Source organism: Indicator indicator, chromosome 19 (assembly GCF_027791375.1).
Source record: "Indicator indicator isolate 239-I01 chromosome 19, UM_Iind_1.1, whole genome shotgun sequence".
NCBI lineage: Eukaryota > Metazoa > Chordata > Aves > Piciformes > Indicatoridae > Indicator > Indicator indicator.
Genome location: NC_072028.1, coordinates 4,182,753 through 4,197,652, shown reverse-complemented (window position 1 = coordinate 4,197,652; position 14,900 = coordinate 4,182,753). Strand labels below are relative to the sequence as shown.

General features: G+C 37.5%; 1 protein-coding gene across 4 annotated transcripts in view; it reads left to right on the top strand.

The window, feature by feature from the left end:
* Nucleotides 1-14,900, top strand: part of CDH8 (cadherin 8) — a 144,584-nt gene that overhangs the window by 68,504 nt on the left and 61,180 nt on the right. For all 4 annotated transcript variants that reach the window (XM_054389749.1, XM_054389748.1, XM_054389750.1 and 1 more), the window contains 2 exons: nt 8,787-8,954; nt 12,744-12,931. In XM_054389749.1, the coding sequence (XP_054245724.1) occupies nt 8,787-8,954; nt 12,744-12,931 (356 nt within the window). The remainder of the gene's footprint in view (nt 1-8,786; nt 8,955-12,743; nt 12,932-14,900) is intronic.

The window sequence follows — 14,900 nt, the reverse complement described above, 5'->3', positions numbered from 1 at the left end:
ACATGCTTTAATCAACAGAGCTTTTAATGATTTAGTATATGGCCCTCTCTGGACCACAGTGTTGAACCCTGTGGTTCTGCAATCAGAACATAAATGAGTAGGCCTAGGAGGAATGGGAATGGCATACAGCAGAAGTCAGGTTTGAATCTTTTATTGCAATTTGCAGTCTGTAATACCTTACTCTGTCTAGACCTTGAAACGGAGTCCAGCAGAGTAAAAAGAACCCAAGTAAGATAGCGAGAGGATAAATGACAACAACGTCTGAGTTACAGTTTTGTGATGTTACAGACAATTTCTTCTAGCTGGTTGTTAATGTTCAGTTTATTAGTCATGGTGTATATCAGTGACAGCCCAAGCTGCCCTCAGAATATTGTGTGTAGTCCTGATGAGACCTGGCATCATAAAAAACCCTACCAAAATGCTGAAGAAAGTTCAAAGCAGGGTAGCTAAGGTGAGGAGAATATTACTTATAATGAAAAATTGATTAAACTTAATTTGTATAAACTGGGTGAGGGGTGATTAAGGGAGGACATGGAATCACTGCACAAATATTTGAGAGGTGTTAATAAAAGAGAGGCACAGGGACTGTTTCTGTAATGACTCATGGTAAAATGACAAGGTAGCTTTTTCAAAATACAGAGATGGGAGAACAGTTTGGATACAGGAAATAATCTGCAGCTGTAAGGGGAAAGTAATGAGCTGCTAGGAACAGAAGTAACTCATGTCCAACAGAGTCCTTCCAAATAGTTCAGTTTCTAAGCAGTTTAAATTTATACCCTCCTGGAATCAGAGTAGAGAAAGAACTTGTTTAACATCAGTCAGCCTGGACTGAACTGCTGCTTTCTAGCTCATTTTCTTAACTAGTGCTTCTGTGAGAGCCTTGCCAATTAAAACAGATTAAAGTTAACTAACATTTTAACTGAAATAATTTTAAAAGGCATGATGAAGTGGGCTGAGTAGATGTTGTTCTGTCTTAGCAAGTGAGGTGTAGGAACTCCCTTCCCAGAGGAGAAGGCAGGTGTGTGCAGCAGGATCCAGAAGGCGGGTCCAGTCCACGCAGCCTGGATAGCCACATTCCCAAGGTAGCAAACTGGCTCTGGACTTCTGGGGTTTATACTTGGGTGCTTCTGTTACAGCACCTTCAGCTCTGTCTTGGCAGCATTTGATGCACTTAGGCTCAGTGCTGAAAACAGAGTATGTTTTCATTCAAACCAGTATAAGCCTTATCTTGTCATTACGTCCTAAGTACGCTGTGTAACCTCAGGAGTTGCGTTGAGGCGTTTGTACAGAGCTGCTTTGGTGATTTTGAGAGTTGTCTTGGTGACAGCCCATTAGGGGAGAGAGTTGTACTGACAAACTGCTAGTGCAGCAGACCTGAGGGTCAGGCTTACAGTTCTGGCTCTTTACTTAGAAGTACAAAGTATAACTGTTACGGCTAAGGTATGTAGGATTGGGTCCTTCAGTATCAGCAAGAGCTGTCTTCTCTGATTAGTAAAGGAAGACAGACGTTTGAAAACAGTTCTGATGGGCTGTAGTTGATAGGGATAAGTGGCTTAAGATCAGGACAGATTGGCATTTGAAAAAACTGAAGTGAAGTGATTTCTGCTTCTAGAGTTTATCTAATAATAGCAGTGAAACATATTTCTTGCATTTCAGAGCAATACCTCTATCATTTTAGAAAGCTAGTGAGATAGTTAGGACTTAACCATGTTCTTCATGCTAAGAAAACAGGGGCTATGTATCTAAATAATGTTGTGCTTCAAGAGGCTGAATTGGAGGAATTTGAGCTACACAGCTAGAGTTGGAAAGCATCTGAAAAAGAACTCAAGGCTACTTTCTGTAAAGTGTCTTGTGTAATTATAGGTATTAGAGGATCATTACAAACAAACTCCTAAGGAAACAAGGTCATAAATGCAGTGCAGAATGTTTATTTACTGCATTGATCCTCAGCTGGGGAGAGGGTGATCCTTTCACTGTGCCAGTGAAACTAGGTCCCAAGGAAAAGGGAATGGCTGGTTAGTAGAGATGAAAGCTTTTTACCCATACTGTAAAACCCAGATACAATTTCATCTGAGTTAATAAGGCAGAATTATAAAAGGTGTTATGTGGTTGTATCCTAGATTATATTCTTCAAGCAGAATCCATGTAGTGAAAGATAGGCAGTGTTAATTTAAGCACATGGAAAGCTTGCAAAGCCCACTCCAGAATGAATGCACAAAAATTAAAGTAATATGAGATGAAAAAGAAAATAGATTACACAAGAAGCAAGAGAATTAATAAAACAATATTCAACCTTCATCTGGCAGTTTGACATAGGCAGGCAGTGCCATCTTCACAGAATGATGTTAAGGGTTGAAAGGGACCTCAAAAGCTCATCTAGTCTGTCTTCCTCACACCATTTGAAAACATAAATATTGATAAAAAATAAAGTATGCACACTGCTAGCTTCACTCTTAAAAATACAAAACCAACTCAGAATTACTCCACATAAAATGGTATAACTTATTCAATTCCTCACCTGATTATTTGTTTCCTCACCTGATTATTTTTACTCTGGTAAATATCTTTATTTGAAATACATCTGCATCTGAATATAGTTCAGACAACTCCTGCAATGGATAATTTTAGCCACCTTTGTTAGAAACTGCAGACATTTTTCTTCTCTTGCTAATTAAAAAAAAATCCTAAAGCATTAGAACTAAATAAGAAATAGGATATTTGATAATTTGTATTAAAAAGTTTATGATTTTTATGAAGGGTAAATTAAAGATAATATTCCTGAACCACATCCAAGTACTTCAGTGTTTTTCATTTTCAGGAAAGCTAGTTGTGATTTATTCATTTTTTTTAGGAATTATTGTACAAGGTTTCTACAGATCTCCAAGTGAACCTTTTTTTATGGACTGCTAAAACAACACTGAAGTCAGTGTGCTTCATGGGAACACAGAGAATGCATCTCACAGCTCTCTGAAGAAATTACAAGATTGATTTTTTTTTTTCAGGAGTTTGGGTCGTAAATGACTGTTAAATTTAATAGGAATCTCCACCAAGCTTTTATCATGAAAGGAAGATCAAAGCAATTACTTAGCTCTTCCAAAGTGAAGATGAGGAAGCACCAAAGTATGAGAGTTGAAATAGCAGGAAGTCTTCATCAAAACATGTGAGATGAATGGGATGCTTAAGAAAGGCTTCTCAGGGCCAGATCCCAATTTTGCATAGGGCCTGCTTGGTTTTGTTCCATCTTTCCAATTATTACTGTGTTATGATAAAGAGAGCCTTAAAAGAATGGAGAGCAACGTGAGAAGTGAAAAATGGATCCTTATTTCTCTTGTTCCTTTTGCTTTTCTTCTTTCTCTAGCCTCTAACACACTGCTTCTTTTCCCCTGATCCCTTTTTTTTTTCTTTTGGTGTGAGACAGCGTCTCTTTTTCCAAATAGGTTTCTGAAAGTAGTCCACAGGGGTGCATTTTAAACGATTCAAGTTGTGAGGCAGATTGTGCAAATTGCTCAGTGTGTGCATTTAGGACCACTGTAAAAGTAAATCCCATTCTGCAGCTGTTTTATTTGCTATTGAGCAGTGTGACACCAATAGCTGTTTAGGAAAAGCAACTCTGCCAAAAATTAAAAAAAAACAACAACACAAGAACAAACCAACAAAAAGGTACTTCCAGTATCAGGGGGTGGTTTCATTCTTTGAAGAAATAGATTAGTTCTTGATTTCTTCACCTTCCAACCCACTTCCTGATGTTTCCAGCTTTAGTCAGAGGATCCATAGCCAAATTATGATGCAGGTGTCTGTTCAGTGGTTGTACTGTGTGTCCTTTGAATGTTTTCACAGGACTAAGGTTTGTGAAGTATTTTAGAGTATATAAAGTCTTATCATAGACAATATGGAGGGAAGGGACCTCAAGTGAGAATGCAGTGAGCACCTTTGCCCCAGAAAAGGATCAGGTTTATCCCTTCTTATTCTCAAAACACATTTGTCTGATAGGTTCTTAAAAACTTTCAGCAATGGAAATGCTGCAAATTCTACAGGTAGCTTTCTGTCTGTACTTACCTTTCTCTTTCAGAAAGTGTTCTCCTAATGTTTAACTGCAATCTCTCTAGCTGTTATTTAAACCCATTTTGTGGTTTATATTTTAGGCCTATTATTTCTTCTCTCATCCCCAGGGGAAGAGGAGAGTAGCACCCAGTAATTTTTACATATTTGGCTGTAAAGCCTTTCTTCATGCTTCCCTAACTATATAACCCCTCTTTTTTATTCTTCTTCAAAAGTGGGCCCTTAAATGAAAGTTTATTCCACACTTGTTCCATATAACATCCTTGCCAACACACCAGGAAACATTTGAGCATTTTTATCAGCAAATCCCTGTTGACTTGTATTCATCTCATTTTGACTCCACATTCTTTTCTGTCTTTAGAGTCATCTGCTCTATTGTAACTGTGAAATTAGTTGTTTCACCCCCTCAAAATACTTTTGACTTACCAAACTGAGTTGTATGCTGCTTTTTTCTTTTTAGACTACTCAACTTGTCCAAAGAGTTTTGAACTTTAATCCCGTTTTTCCACTATTTGCAATGGCTCCCAACTTTGTGTCTGAAAGGCTTGATAAGTTCTTCCTGCTTTCCATCATTCAGGAAATATTGAATGATGCTAGAAGCAGAACAAACCCTATGAACCACTTCATCCATCTCTCTGCTTTGACAGTAAGCCATTGCTAACTGTTCTGAATACAAGCTTCCAGCAAGCCTCTGCCTGCCTTACATTAGCTTAGGGTAATTCTCATCCCTTGCTTTTAAACTGCTCTCCTGTTTGGCAAACATGGTTTTCATCCATCAAAGCATGCTGGAAGTGATTATGTTTTTATTCTCGATTTGTTTCTAGCTTGAATTGAAGCAGAGCAGGTTGAATGCTCAATGAGTTAATGTTCTGTGCACTCTGTGTGTATTTGGTGAGCTTGAATTGTTTGGGAAAAAATAGATTGGAAGTTTCAGCACTTCCTGTCAGCTCAGCCTAAGAATTGGTGACTTTAGCAAAAGAGGAAATAAATGTTCTTGGAATTCTGTACTCATAGCTCTCTTAGTCTGTCTGTGTCTCAGTCACATTGCTTAGGTCAAGATGGAGCCTTTTTGTGTTTATTAATTTGTCTCCTAAGAGATCTCTTTTGAGATGCTTCTCCTTCTCCCTAACTTCCATTCTAAAGCTTCCGAATGTAGAAATGGTGGTGGTAACATTCAGGCTGTGTAATCTGTATATTTGATGTCTAAAACCCTTCAGTTCCTCTCAGAGTAATTAAAACAGTAAATTTCTTTTTAGCTTTTTATTGCATTTGAGATTTAAATTTGATTTTGTCTTTGATTCAGCTTCTGGCAAATGGCTTATGGGCTGAGAAAGCAGAAATATGGATAAAACCATTGAAATAAGAGGTTGTGTTAGTATATTTATACAGAATAAAACCCCTCTAATTTTTATGTCTTAAAAGTCACAAACTGTAAGTCTGATTTAGGCATTTTTTTAAGGTATTTATTTTTCCTGCTATAAACAAGGGCTAGCCTGTTCCACCTGCTAACACACAAATTAAAATACGTGTTTGAGAAAAGTCATCACTTTATTGAAGTGATTATTTATTGAAATAATTAACTTGTCTCAGAGGACACTGCAGAATACAAAATGCTGCATCTTACAGAGGTCATCTGTAGGCTAGACTCAGCTATGGAAATTAGGTTTTAAAAAACAAACAAACAAATGAGGGAAAATCTGCCTAAAGCTGTTAATGGAGAAAAAGTTATAGTAGGCTTAGTACAAAACCCATTTGAAATAAGGTTTCACTGATCTTTGGATCAGCTCTATTAGTGAAACAAAATAAAAAATCAATGTGGACCAAATTCCTCATCTAAGTTTGCATTAGCATCCTCTTTTGGAGTCCTCTTATTTATAACAATAGGATTATTTGCAGAAAGCATCATTATATTCCTAAACAGTAAACCAAGCAGTCCAAACCAGTCACAACTATCAAATACTTTGAGAAATAAGTACCATTTACTCTCTTGACCTAGGCTGCTATGGAGGATAATACCCTGCTGTTTTACTGTATGTATTTTGCACCTGTCACATCTGACACATGTTTATTATTATTATCTCCAGGGTGTTATTGTTGCCCTGGTTTCATTTAAAGAATATGCTTCTGGTGAATTTGTTAGTGTTCACTGGAGTAAATTCTATTCTTTCCTATACATGGTATAAAATAGTTAAGTTACATGAATATTGTGCTTCAAGGCTGCTTAATTTTTTTTTCAGGCACTGGAGTGCATAGCATGTGTCAGGGTCCTGAGCACAACCTCCTTCAAGGAGTTTCCCTGGTAAAGTTTGGGAATGTAGTTGGCTGCCTCCAAGGTCAGCTCCTTTGCTGACAGCTGTGAAGAGCTATGCATGCAGAGGCTGCTCCTCCTTTCCCTTCAGAGCTGCTTTTAGGCTGAGTCCTCACTGCTGGCCCCCAGCTGTGCTGTACCTGCACCCATTCTCCTATTTCTGTGGTTCTGACTTAGATCCCGACCCTCCTGCTGAGTTTCCTGGCCTGGTCTCAGACCTGCCTTGTTGGTGGGGACTTGCTAGGTGATCATCATACTGTGGCTCAGCTTGATGTGGCCAATGCTTCAGGATCTGAGTGGGATCCAGATTTACCACTGTGTAATCTGGCTCCTTGTTGGTGAGGTCCCTGCTCCTCCTGCCTTATTTCCATACTCTGTTCCCAACTCACTGCTAACTGCAGTGCACTCTGCTCCCAACCCCACTTACCCCATGCTGGAATGAAAAATCCCTGATTACTTATTGAGTTCCTTGGCTCAGCAGTGGCAGACATAAGCTAGAGGTTTCATTTTCATCCAAAATTATATTTATAAAATATGTAAGGCAACCTAAAATATTTTCTGGCAATCGTTTGCCAAAGTGTAGGTTACAAGACTCCTATTGTGCTGTTTGGTGGTTTGTATGTAGCAAGCATAACGCTTCATTCTGAATACCTTACACCCACTTGCTCTCAGCTTGGTCCTGTACTCAGCCAAGTAAAGAAGGTCTGATCAACTTGTTAGCATTACAATGTTAAATGGATTCTAAAATTTACTGAAATGCATCTCTATTAATGATAAAGACCAGGAACATTTCTATGTTCACCATAAATACCTGAATAATCTCAGCATTTCAGCCAGTGTATTTTTCTAAGAAGATTATTTAGCAGAGAAACTATCCCAGGTGAAAGAAAAAGATTTATCTGAAGTCTCCACAGCTATGCTAATCCCAACAGAGAAATCAGAACTAAGAGACTGATAATAAGTATTGACATCTGTAGAACTCCTGACAATAAATAACAAGGACCAGGTAAAAATAAAAAAATCATTCTAAGAGCTAAGGAAATGTGTGATCAGGCCCAGTAACAGCTATGGATGATCCAGAGTGTAGGCATGGCCACTCTGTTCAGCATGGAAGTCTTAACAAAGATACAGTACAATAAATCATTCTTAAGTTCTTTTTTTTTTAATGACTTCCAAAGACTTGGTGAGTTATGGTGAGAGTCTGCCTATAAATTGTGTCCTTCAGCTCTGCCCATACAGGCCCATGGGTAGAGAAACTCTTTAGGTCTCAGAAGAATGCTCAAGCACCATGAGAAACCACTGCAGAGGGGAAGTCAGAATCACAGAAACATTCAGGCTGGAAAAGACCTTCAGAATCACCAAGTCCAACCAAGTTCAACTTCCCTGGACACTCTTACAATTCTTTTAACCACTAAGATAATTCAGTAACTTAGACCGTGTGCTTTTTGGACAGACAAATGATTTTCTAAAAAAAAAATAGAATTCAAAAACAGCATTAAAAAAAACCCCATATTTCAATTTAATGTTTACAGTTGTTTTCTCTAGGTTTAGTAGAACTTCCTTAGTTGATTCTTTTTATTGTGGTGAACGTTACTAGAACACGATGAGGGCCATTTAAATGTGCCATTAAGCATTTAGTATTGCACCTTCCATGGGGAATGCTGTGAATTCCACATTACAAGGGGAGGAATTTTTTTAAAGAAAAAAAAAAAATAACATTTCTTCTGTTAGTTACCCATGAAATCTGTAGGAGTTTGCAGTGGATCTGCAATGGATTTAACTGGACTCTTCCTTGCCAGATATCTTTCTGCTAGCCCACTGACATTTTGTTTTCATATACTTCACATCATTTTACTTCTCTGTCTTTAAAAACTTCCACCCTAATGAGGCAGGTGATAGCAGCTTAGTGAGAGCATTGTCCAACAAGTGATCCTCCTAGAACAGGGACAGCGTGCTTAAGAGAACAACATTGTGTACAAGAGCAGATTAAACAATGGGGCTTGATTTAAAATATTTGAAGCAATTGATGTGACAGATACAGTTAACAGTGTTTACAGATGAAGTTTACTATCTGGTTGTCTTCTGTTTGTGAGTTCTGTAGGGAAGTACTGGATTTCTCTGGGAGGTAGGGACGAAACCAAAAAGTTTGCAAGTCAAAAACAATTAATATGTATCACAGTTATGATTAATTGCTGGGTTTTGGACCACTATTTCATTGCATTTTTAATCAAAGCAAGGTAGGTGACCTTTAATAATACATTTCTGCAAGTCTCAAACTCTTCTTTAGAGTTGGTGTTATGAGGCAACTTAACTGGACCTTTAGCAGTTCCAGTATTTACATATATCCATAAAAATAGCTGTGAAAGTGAACTTGGGTCTGTACCTGACTTTTTATTTTTCCCCACCCTAATTATTGTAGCTATAATTAAAACAGCCCTTCCCAACATGGACAGAGAAGCCAAAGAAGAATACTTTGTGGTCATCCAAGCAAAGGACATGGGAGGACATATGGGTGGACTCTCTGGAACTACAACAGTGACAATTACACTCACCGATGTCAATGACAATCCCCCTAAGTTTGCACAGAGTAAGTTGCATGATGTGTGTGTGTTCTCCTATATAAGAAAGTCATACAATAATGGTGATTTGTTTGGCTTTGTTCTATTGTTTGTTTGGGGGTTGGTCGGTTGTTTTTTTTTTATCAAACACTCTGTTTTATTACCATATTGCCTAGCTTTGTAATATAATTTAAAAATAAGCAGCTACTGCTAAAGAAAGATTAATAGTCCTCTGCTGAGAACTTAGGAGAGAGGGAATTATGTCCAGATCAATGTACAAAGCTCTCTGCCTTCCTTGTTACCCCTCTTACACCCACACAAAGGGGCATGGGGATTTTTCTTTCATACATTTAGTTGCTTTCAGCTAGTGTTAATTGCTGTTATACATGCTTCCATCTCATGCAGACAAGTGGCACCACCAGTAGAAGACACATATAACTGATAAAAGAAATAAAGGTTTGACTAGTTAGATAATAGTGAAGAAAACAAAGGAAGTAAGTCTTGAGTCTAGATAATTGTTGATCTTTAATTCAAAATCCATATTTACTACTTTGGTTCCAATAAATATCTTGCTGGCTAGGTTAAAATGATTTGGCATCCTGCTGAGATTTCCTACAAGCTTTGTAGTCTGTTTCAAAGATGAAGACAACATGAAAACAGAATAGGGAAAAGCATAATGGCTGGATTGATTTTATTTGGAACAGGTGCAATCTAATGCAATATTAGAAACATACTTTTTTCCCAGCTTGTTCTGGAAAACCAAAGTTATAAAGTATTAAGAGTCTGTTTGGAGAATGTTCACACCTAGACTTTGTATCATTTTTACTTTATTAGAAGCATCTTTTTCTAGCAAGGTATTTAGGCACCCAATGTAAAATTAATTCTTTTCTACACATTTATGACTTGCAGGTTCACTTATGCCCTGTTCTGAAGACACAAAGAGAGAAATGGGTTTGTCCTGGCTCTCAGCATGTGATAAATAGTCTTAGCAGAAATGCAGATACAGATAGAGGGAGGGGAAGAAGAGGTAGAAGCTTCTTTGCAAAATATGTATTTTAATACCTCATCTTAGTGTTTTTTAACAGAAGGGCCCTCTTACACGATAAATGGGTTTCTCTCATTATAAAATATGAAATGCATCAGTTTTTTGACTCCACCCCACACTACATTGCTTGCCCTTGTGTAGCAGAATTTTCCAGCCTATGATGACAATTTTCCCAATAATGTAAACATCTACATTCCTTGCTGAGCCCTATCACCAGGATGCAGAGAGACATTTCTTTTATACCTGCAATGTACTGTAGCTCCAATTCAGTGACTACAGATCTACTTTTGCCAGCTTACCTGACTTTTATATTTGTGTCAGCACTTTTGGTCTCAAAAAGCCTTTTTGCCTGCCAGTGTGAAAAAAGCCGATCAGGAAATCAGTCACCCAACTTGGTGCTAATTGGTGCATTTGCTGGAGGTCTCAGCAGGAAGCAGAGGAGTGACTGTACACAGAGATGAAACTGCACTTTCCCTGGGCAGTTCACTCATCCCTGTTCCCCTGTAGTTTGGGTTAGAGTGACACACTGTCTGGGTAGCATGGGGAAGCCTGCCTCACAGATCCCTGAAATATATTTTCTCTGTAGGAAATGTAGATGAGTTTTTCCTTCAGCAGAGTGAGCTGCTGTCTTTGAAGCTGTTACAGCTAGAACATTCCAGTGCAGAATCCAAGGTGCCACTGAGGAAGAATCACCCTGTCTTATGCACTGACCATTATGCAACTTCAGCAGAAAAAAAACCTGCATCTGCTATAGCTTTGAATCATGTATATATTGTGTTTAATGAGGGTGAGGCATAGTAAATACTGGAACTAGATGTTATTACAAATTCTGCCTTTTTAAGCATTCGTAGCATGCTGCCTAGCATTACAGATTAGTCATGACTCTGGCCTCATACAAGAGCTGAGCAGGGCTAACACTTTTTTACACTGCTGAAGCACGGTTTGCATTTGCCTGGGAAGGAAAATAAGAAAGGATCAAAGTTACAATAGAGCCTAACCAGAATGAAATAGAAATTCATAAGATGTAATACATGCTGCTTTCACAATAAATTGTAATGAACTCCAGAAGCAGTGTGGTTTATCGGTTTATTGTTTCCAGGCAGGGCAGAAATGTATATTTATGGTTTGATTTGAAAGAGTGTTAGCCTCCTGGGCTTTAGAAATGAAAAAGATGAACTTTCACTACTTCCATGATCTCTTTGAAATAATTTTAGAGGCATTTTATAAGTCACAGAAGTTTTTAACCTGGCAGTTTACCACAGGGTTGTACTGAGAAGAGCAGTGCTATAAAAACCAAGGGGTTTCAGAGATGCATAACACAGGTTTTTGGTCAGCTCTACACTATGACATCCGAGCAGGACAATTCATAATCCTTAAGAGCAATTTGTGTTAAAGTCAGCTGAATCCTAATCATTTATTTTACCCTGTTTTGTAAAACATCTTAATAAATCTGAGAGAAAAATTATCAACTTAAAAATGCAATCAGCTGTGTCTGGAGATTCAAACCACAAAGCGTGGACAACGGTGTAAATTATGAAGCTATAATTTAGTCTTCTGAGACACTTGATTGCTTTGGCTGTTCATTGTTTGTGAGCCATTATGAATATTCTTGAGGAATCTTGATGATCTCCAAATTATCTGTAATAATTTAGCCTCGAAATATTGAAGAAAAAAAACATATATATATATTTCCCTTTGGGACAGACCTTAGCTAGTGTTTGTATTTGTGAATTCTTCACTGTTTCCTCCCTGCTTTAGCTTGCTGCTGCTGGAATCAGCCTACAAACAGCTAAAGCAACAACTCCAGTGCAGCTGTGAGGACAGAAAAGAACAAGTCCAGAACCTTTTGACAAAACCTACATTTATGGTCTCATCTGCTAACTTTGAATTCCTTTTGAGTATTTTAACCACCAAGTAGCACTGCAGTTGATTAGATCATGCACTAACTATAGCTTCAATAAGTGTAAATTACCAAGAGGTACTCCATGAAGGGTTTTTGATGTAAATCATGCATGTGTGCCTTCTGTTTTGCAGAGTATTGCTGAGAACTGGGAGATACAATAGTAAAATTAGTATCCTGAGTTTTCTCTTAATAAAATAATACATAAGAAGTCCTAAATACATTTTTGACACTTCTTTATGTCAGGTTTGAAACAAATATTTAAGAAAAATAAAAGTGCTATTTAAATAGCATCTTCTAGCAGATTCCTTTCTAACCATACAATAAAAAGTCAATTCAGTAATGATTACTACAAAAGGTTATTACTTCTTTTAATACATAAATCTAGGGATTCTCTCTTGAATGTTTCGTACCACAAAAGTGAGGTGGAAGTGGTTAAATAAAACCAAATAAAAAGGCTCAAAAAAGTAGTGAAGACCTGAGAGTGTGTAAGGTATCTTTAAAGTATTAGACCACTTTTTTTACACAGTCAAAGCCAAAGTTCCATAGCGGAATCCTGACTCCATCTCTAACTAAAATGGTGATTTCAAGAGTGTCTGCAGTGGAGAACATTGCATACTTTCAGTATTCAAAGTAACTTAATAATGATGTTTGCCAGCACTAAGCATCCCTGCAAGGAACACGAAGATACAGTAAACTGAATATTCCTATTGAAGGAATGTGTTTTTCTGCTGTCAGGAAATAACCTGTGAATGTGGTTTGTATCAGGTGCACATCTCAAGAGTTTGCATTGAGGAAGCATAAATAAATGAAGAGTACACAAGAGATGCTGGCATCAGATGTAATGTTTAGTCTTTTCCTCTTCTTTATAAGGTCTGTATCACTTCTCAGTAATGGAAGATGTTGCTCTTGGTGAACCAATAGGAAGGGTGAAAGCAAATGACCTGGATACTGGAGAAAATGCTAAATCCTCCTATGATATTATTGAAGGAGATGGAATGGATTTGTTTGAAATTACCACGGATGCCCAAACTCAGGATGGCATTATTAGAGTGAGAAAGGTAAGTCATATTTCTGTTTTAAAAAGTCTTTATTGTGCATGCAACTACCCAGCCAGACTGCATGCTGTGAGAAGGTGCTGGGTTTCCCAGGGTTCTTTTATCTCCTGGATTAGCCATGTCCCTCAAAACTGTCAATTAGCTGACAACTGGGGAGACATCCATGGATGGATTTTCAGTGCTGGGATTATGTTGATCTTGTGTGAGCTTCCACATAGCCAAATCATACAGGTTTTGCTTCCTTGGTTCCAGAGAAGAGTAGCTTTTCTCATGTTGAACTATGCTCAATGAGAGATTTCATTGAACCTTATCAAGGAGATCATTGCTGTTTCAAGTGCCAAATTCTGACTTTGAGGAGGACTACAACTTCATTATAGCCTTGATGTATGCAATATGAGGTATTTGCAGGTACAGAAGAGAAGGGCCACCCAATAGCACACAGAACTGTGGGGAGAGGCAGCAATCTGGAACCAAGCTTGGCTAATTAAAGTCAATGAAACATTAATTGTAGATTTAAATTTTATTGTTTTCTGGGACAGAAGAGAGCTGATTCTCACATTATGTTCCAAAAAAAGGACATGAATATAACACAGGCATAGAGGGTTTTAAATATGTAGCATAGAGCATTCTAAATGTGTCTTTATTTTAAAATAAAGCAACTACTCAAGGCAAAACAAAAAACCAAAACATGACATTGTAATAGGGGACAGAAAAAAAAAGAAAAGAAAGAAGAATCCAATGAGTACAAGTAATTAACATTTAATTGAACCTGTAATTAAAGAGGTCAGGCAGAGGAGCTATCAAAAGTTTCTATTTTCTATTTCTCAGTGAGGAGATCAGCCCTGTAGATGTATAATGAAATTATGTCTATTTATCCAAATTTGGATCTGTTTTCCTAAAGGGAAAGTTATGCTATACATCCCTGATCTTCCTCACCATTATTTATTGCATGCTGTGGCCTCTTTTGTAAACTAAGGCAATTAGCCTTTTGCCCTGGTTCCCTTGGCTTTATTTCAGCACTGAGTCTCTAACGGAATGTTGTTTCATATATTCATTTTGACAGCAATAATCATTTTGGTTCTACTAGAGTGGAATGATGTATGGAGGGTACTGTTCACCAACAGATTTTCTCCAGCATAAATTCATGGGGTTTAGACAATGCAGAGTAAATTTTCAATATGATGTTCTGCTGAAGCGTGACTGAATGTATTGGGGTGCTGTCATTTCTGTACAGCATATGAAAAGCAATTGAAATAATGATCCAGGAGGTATGATTGGCAAATTGTGAATATGCTGATTTATAAATCACCATCCACAATTACAACAGCTTAGTAATTTAAGAGCTGCTGAAGAAGCAAGGTTTGCTTGTGTTTACTAGAATTTGTGAGAAAGAGTAAATCCCATTAGAGCTTGATTCATACCTGGGGGAAAAAAAAAAAAATCAACAAAATTTGGAAGTACACATATTGAAGGCCTTCACAGACTTCCTGAAGGTTCCTGTTTGTGCTCTTGCTGGTATTTGTGTTGCAGATTCTCAGTTTCTATGTCCTTTTCTTTTTGTCCCTGGGACATTGTCATGCAAATCTTACTATTTTTCCAGTGCTTGGCAATTTGCATCTTTGAAACTGGAATCCTTGTGAGACACAAGAGAATTATATAGTGAATATACTGATGTGCTTCAAGCCACAAACTCGAATATCCTATAATGAAAAATTCTAATATTCAGTAGTGCCACAGATTTGGGGTTTATTTGCTATTTCCTTCTTTTAAATCCACTATGTTTTCATCTTTTATGTTTTAATAGGCAACTGTAAAATAGTAAAAACAATTGTGACACAGCAGGCATATTGAGAGAAAAGAAGAAATCAGTTTTGTGCTTCTCTCTGACAAAAAAGAAAAAAAAAAGATACAGAAATAGAAATTGTTACAGTTTTAAGAAAATTCCTGTGAGATGTCTGCCTCATTTATCCCT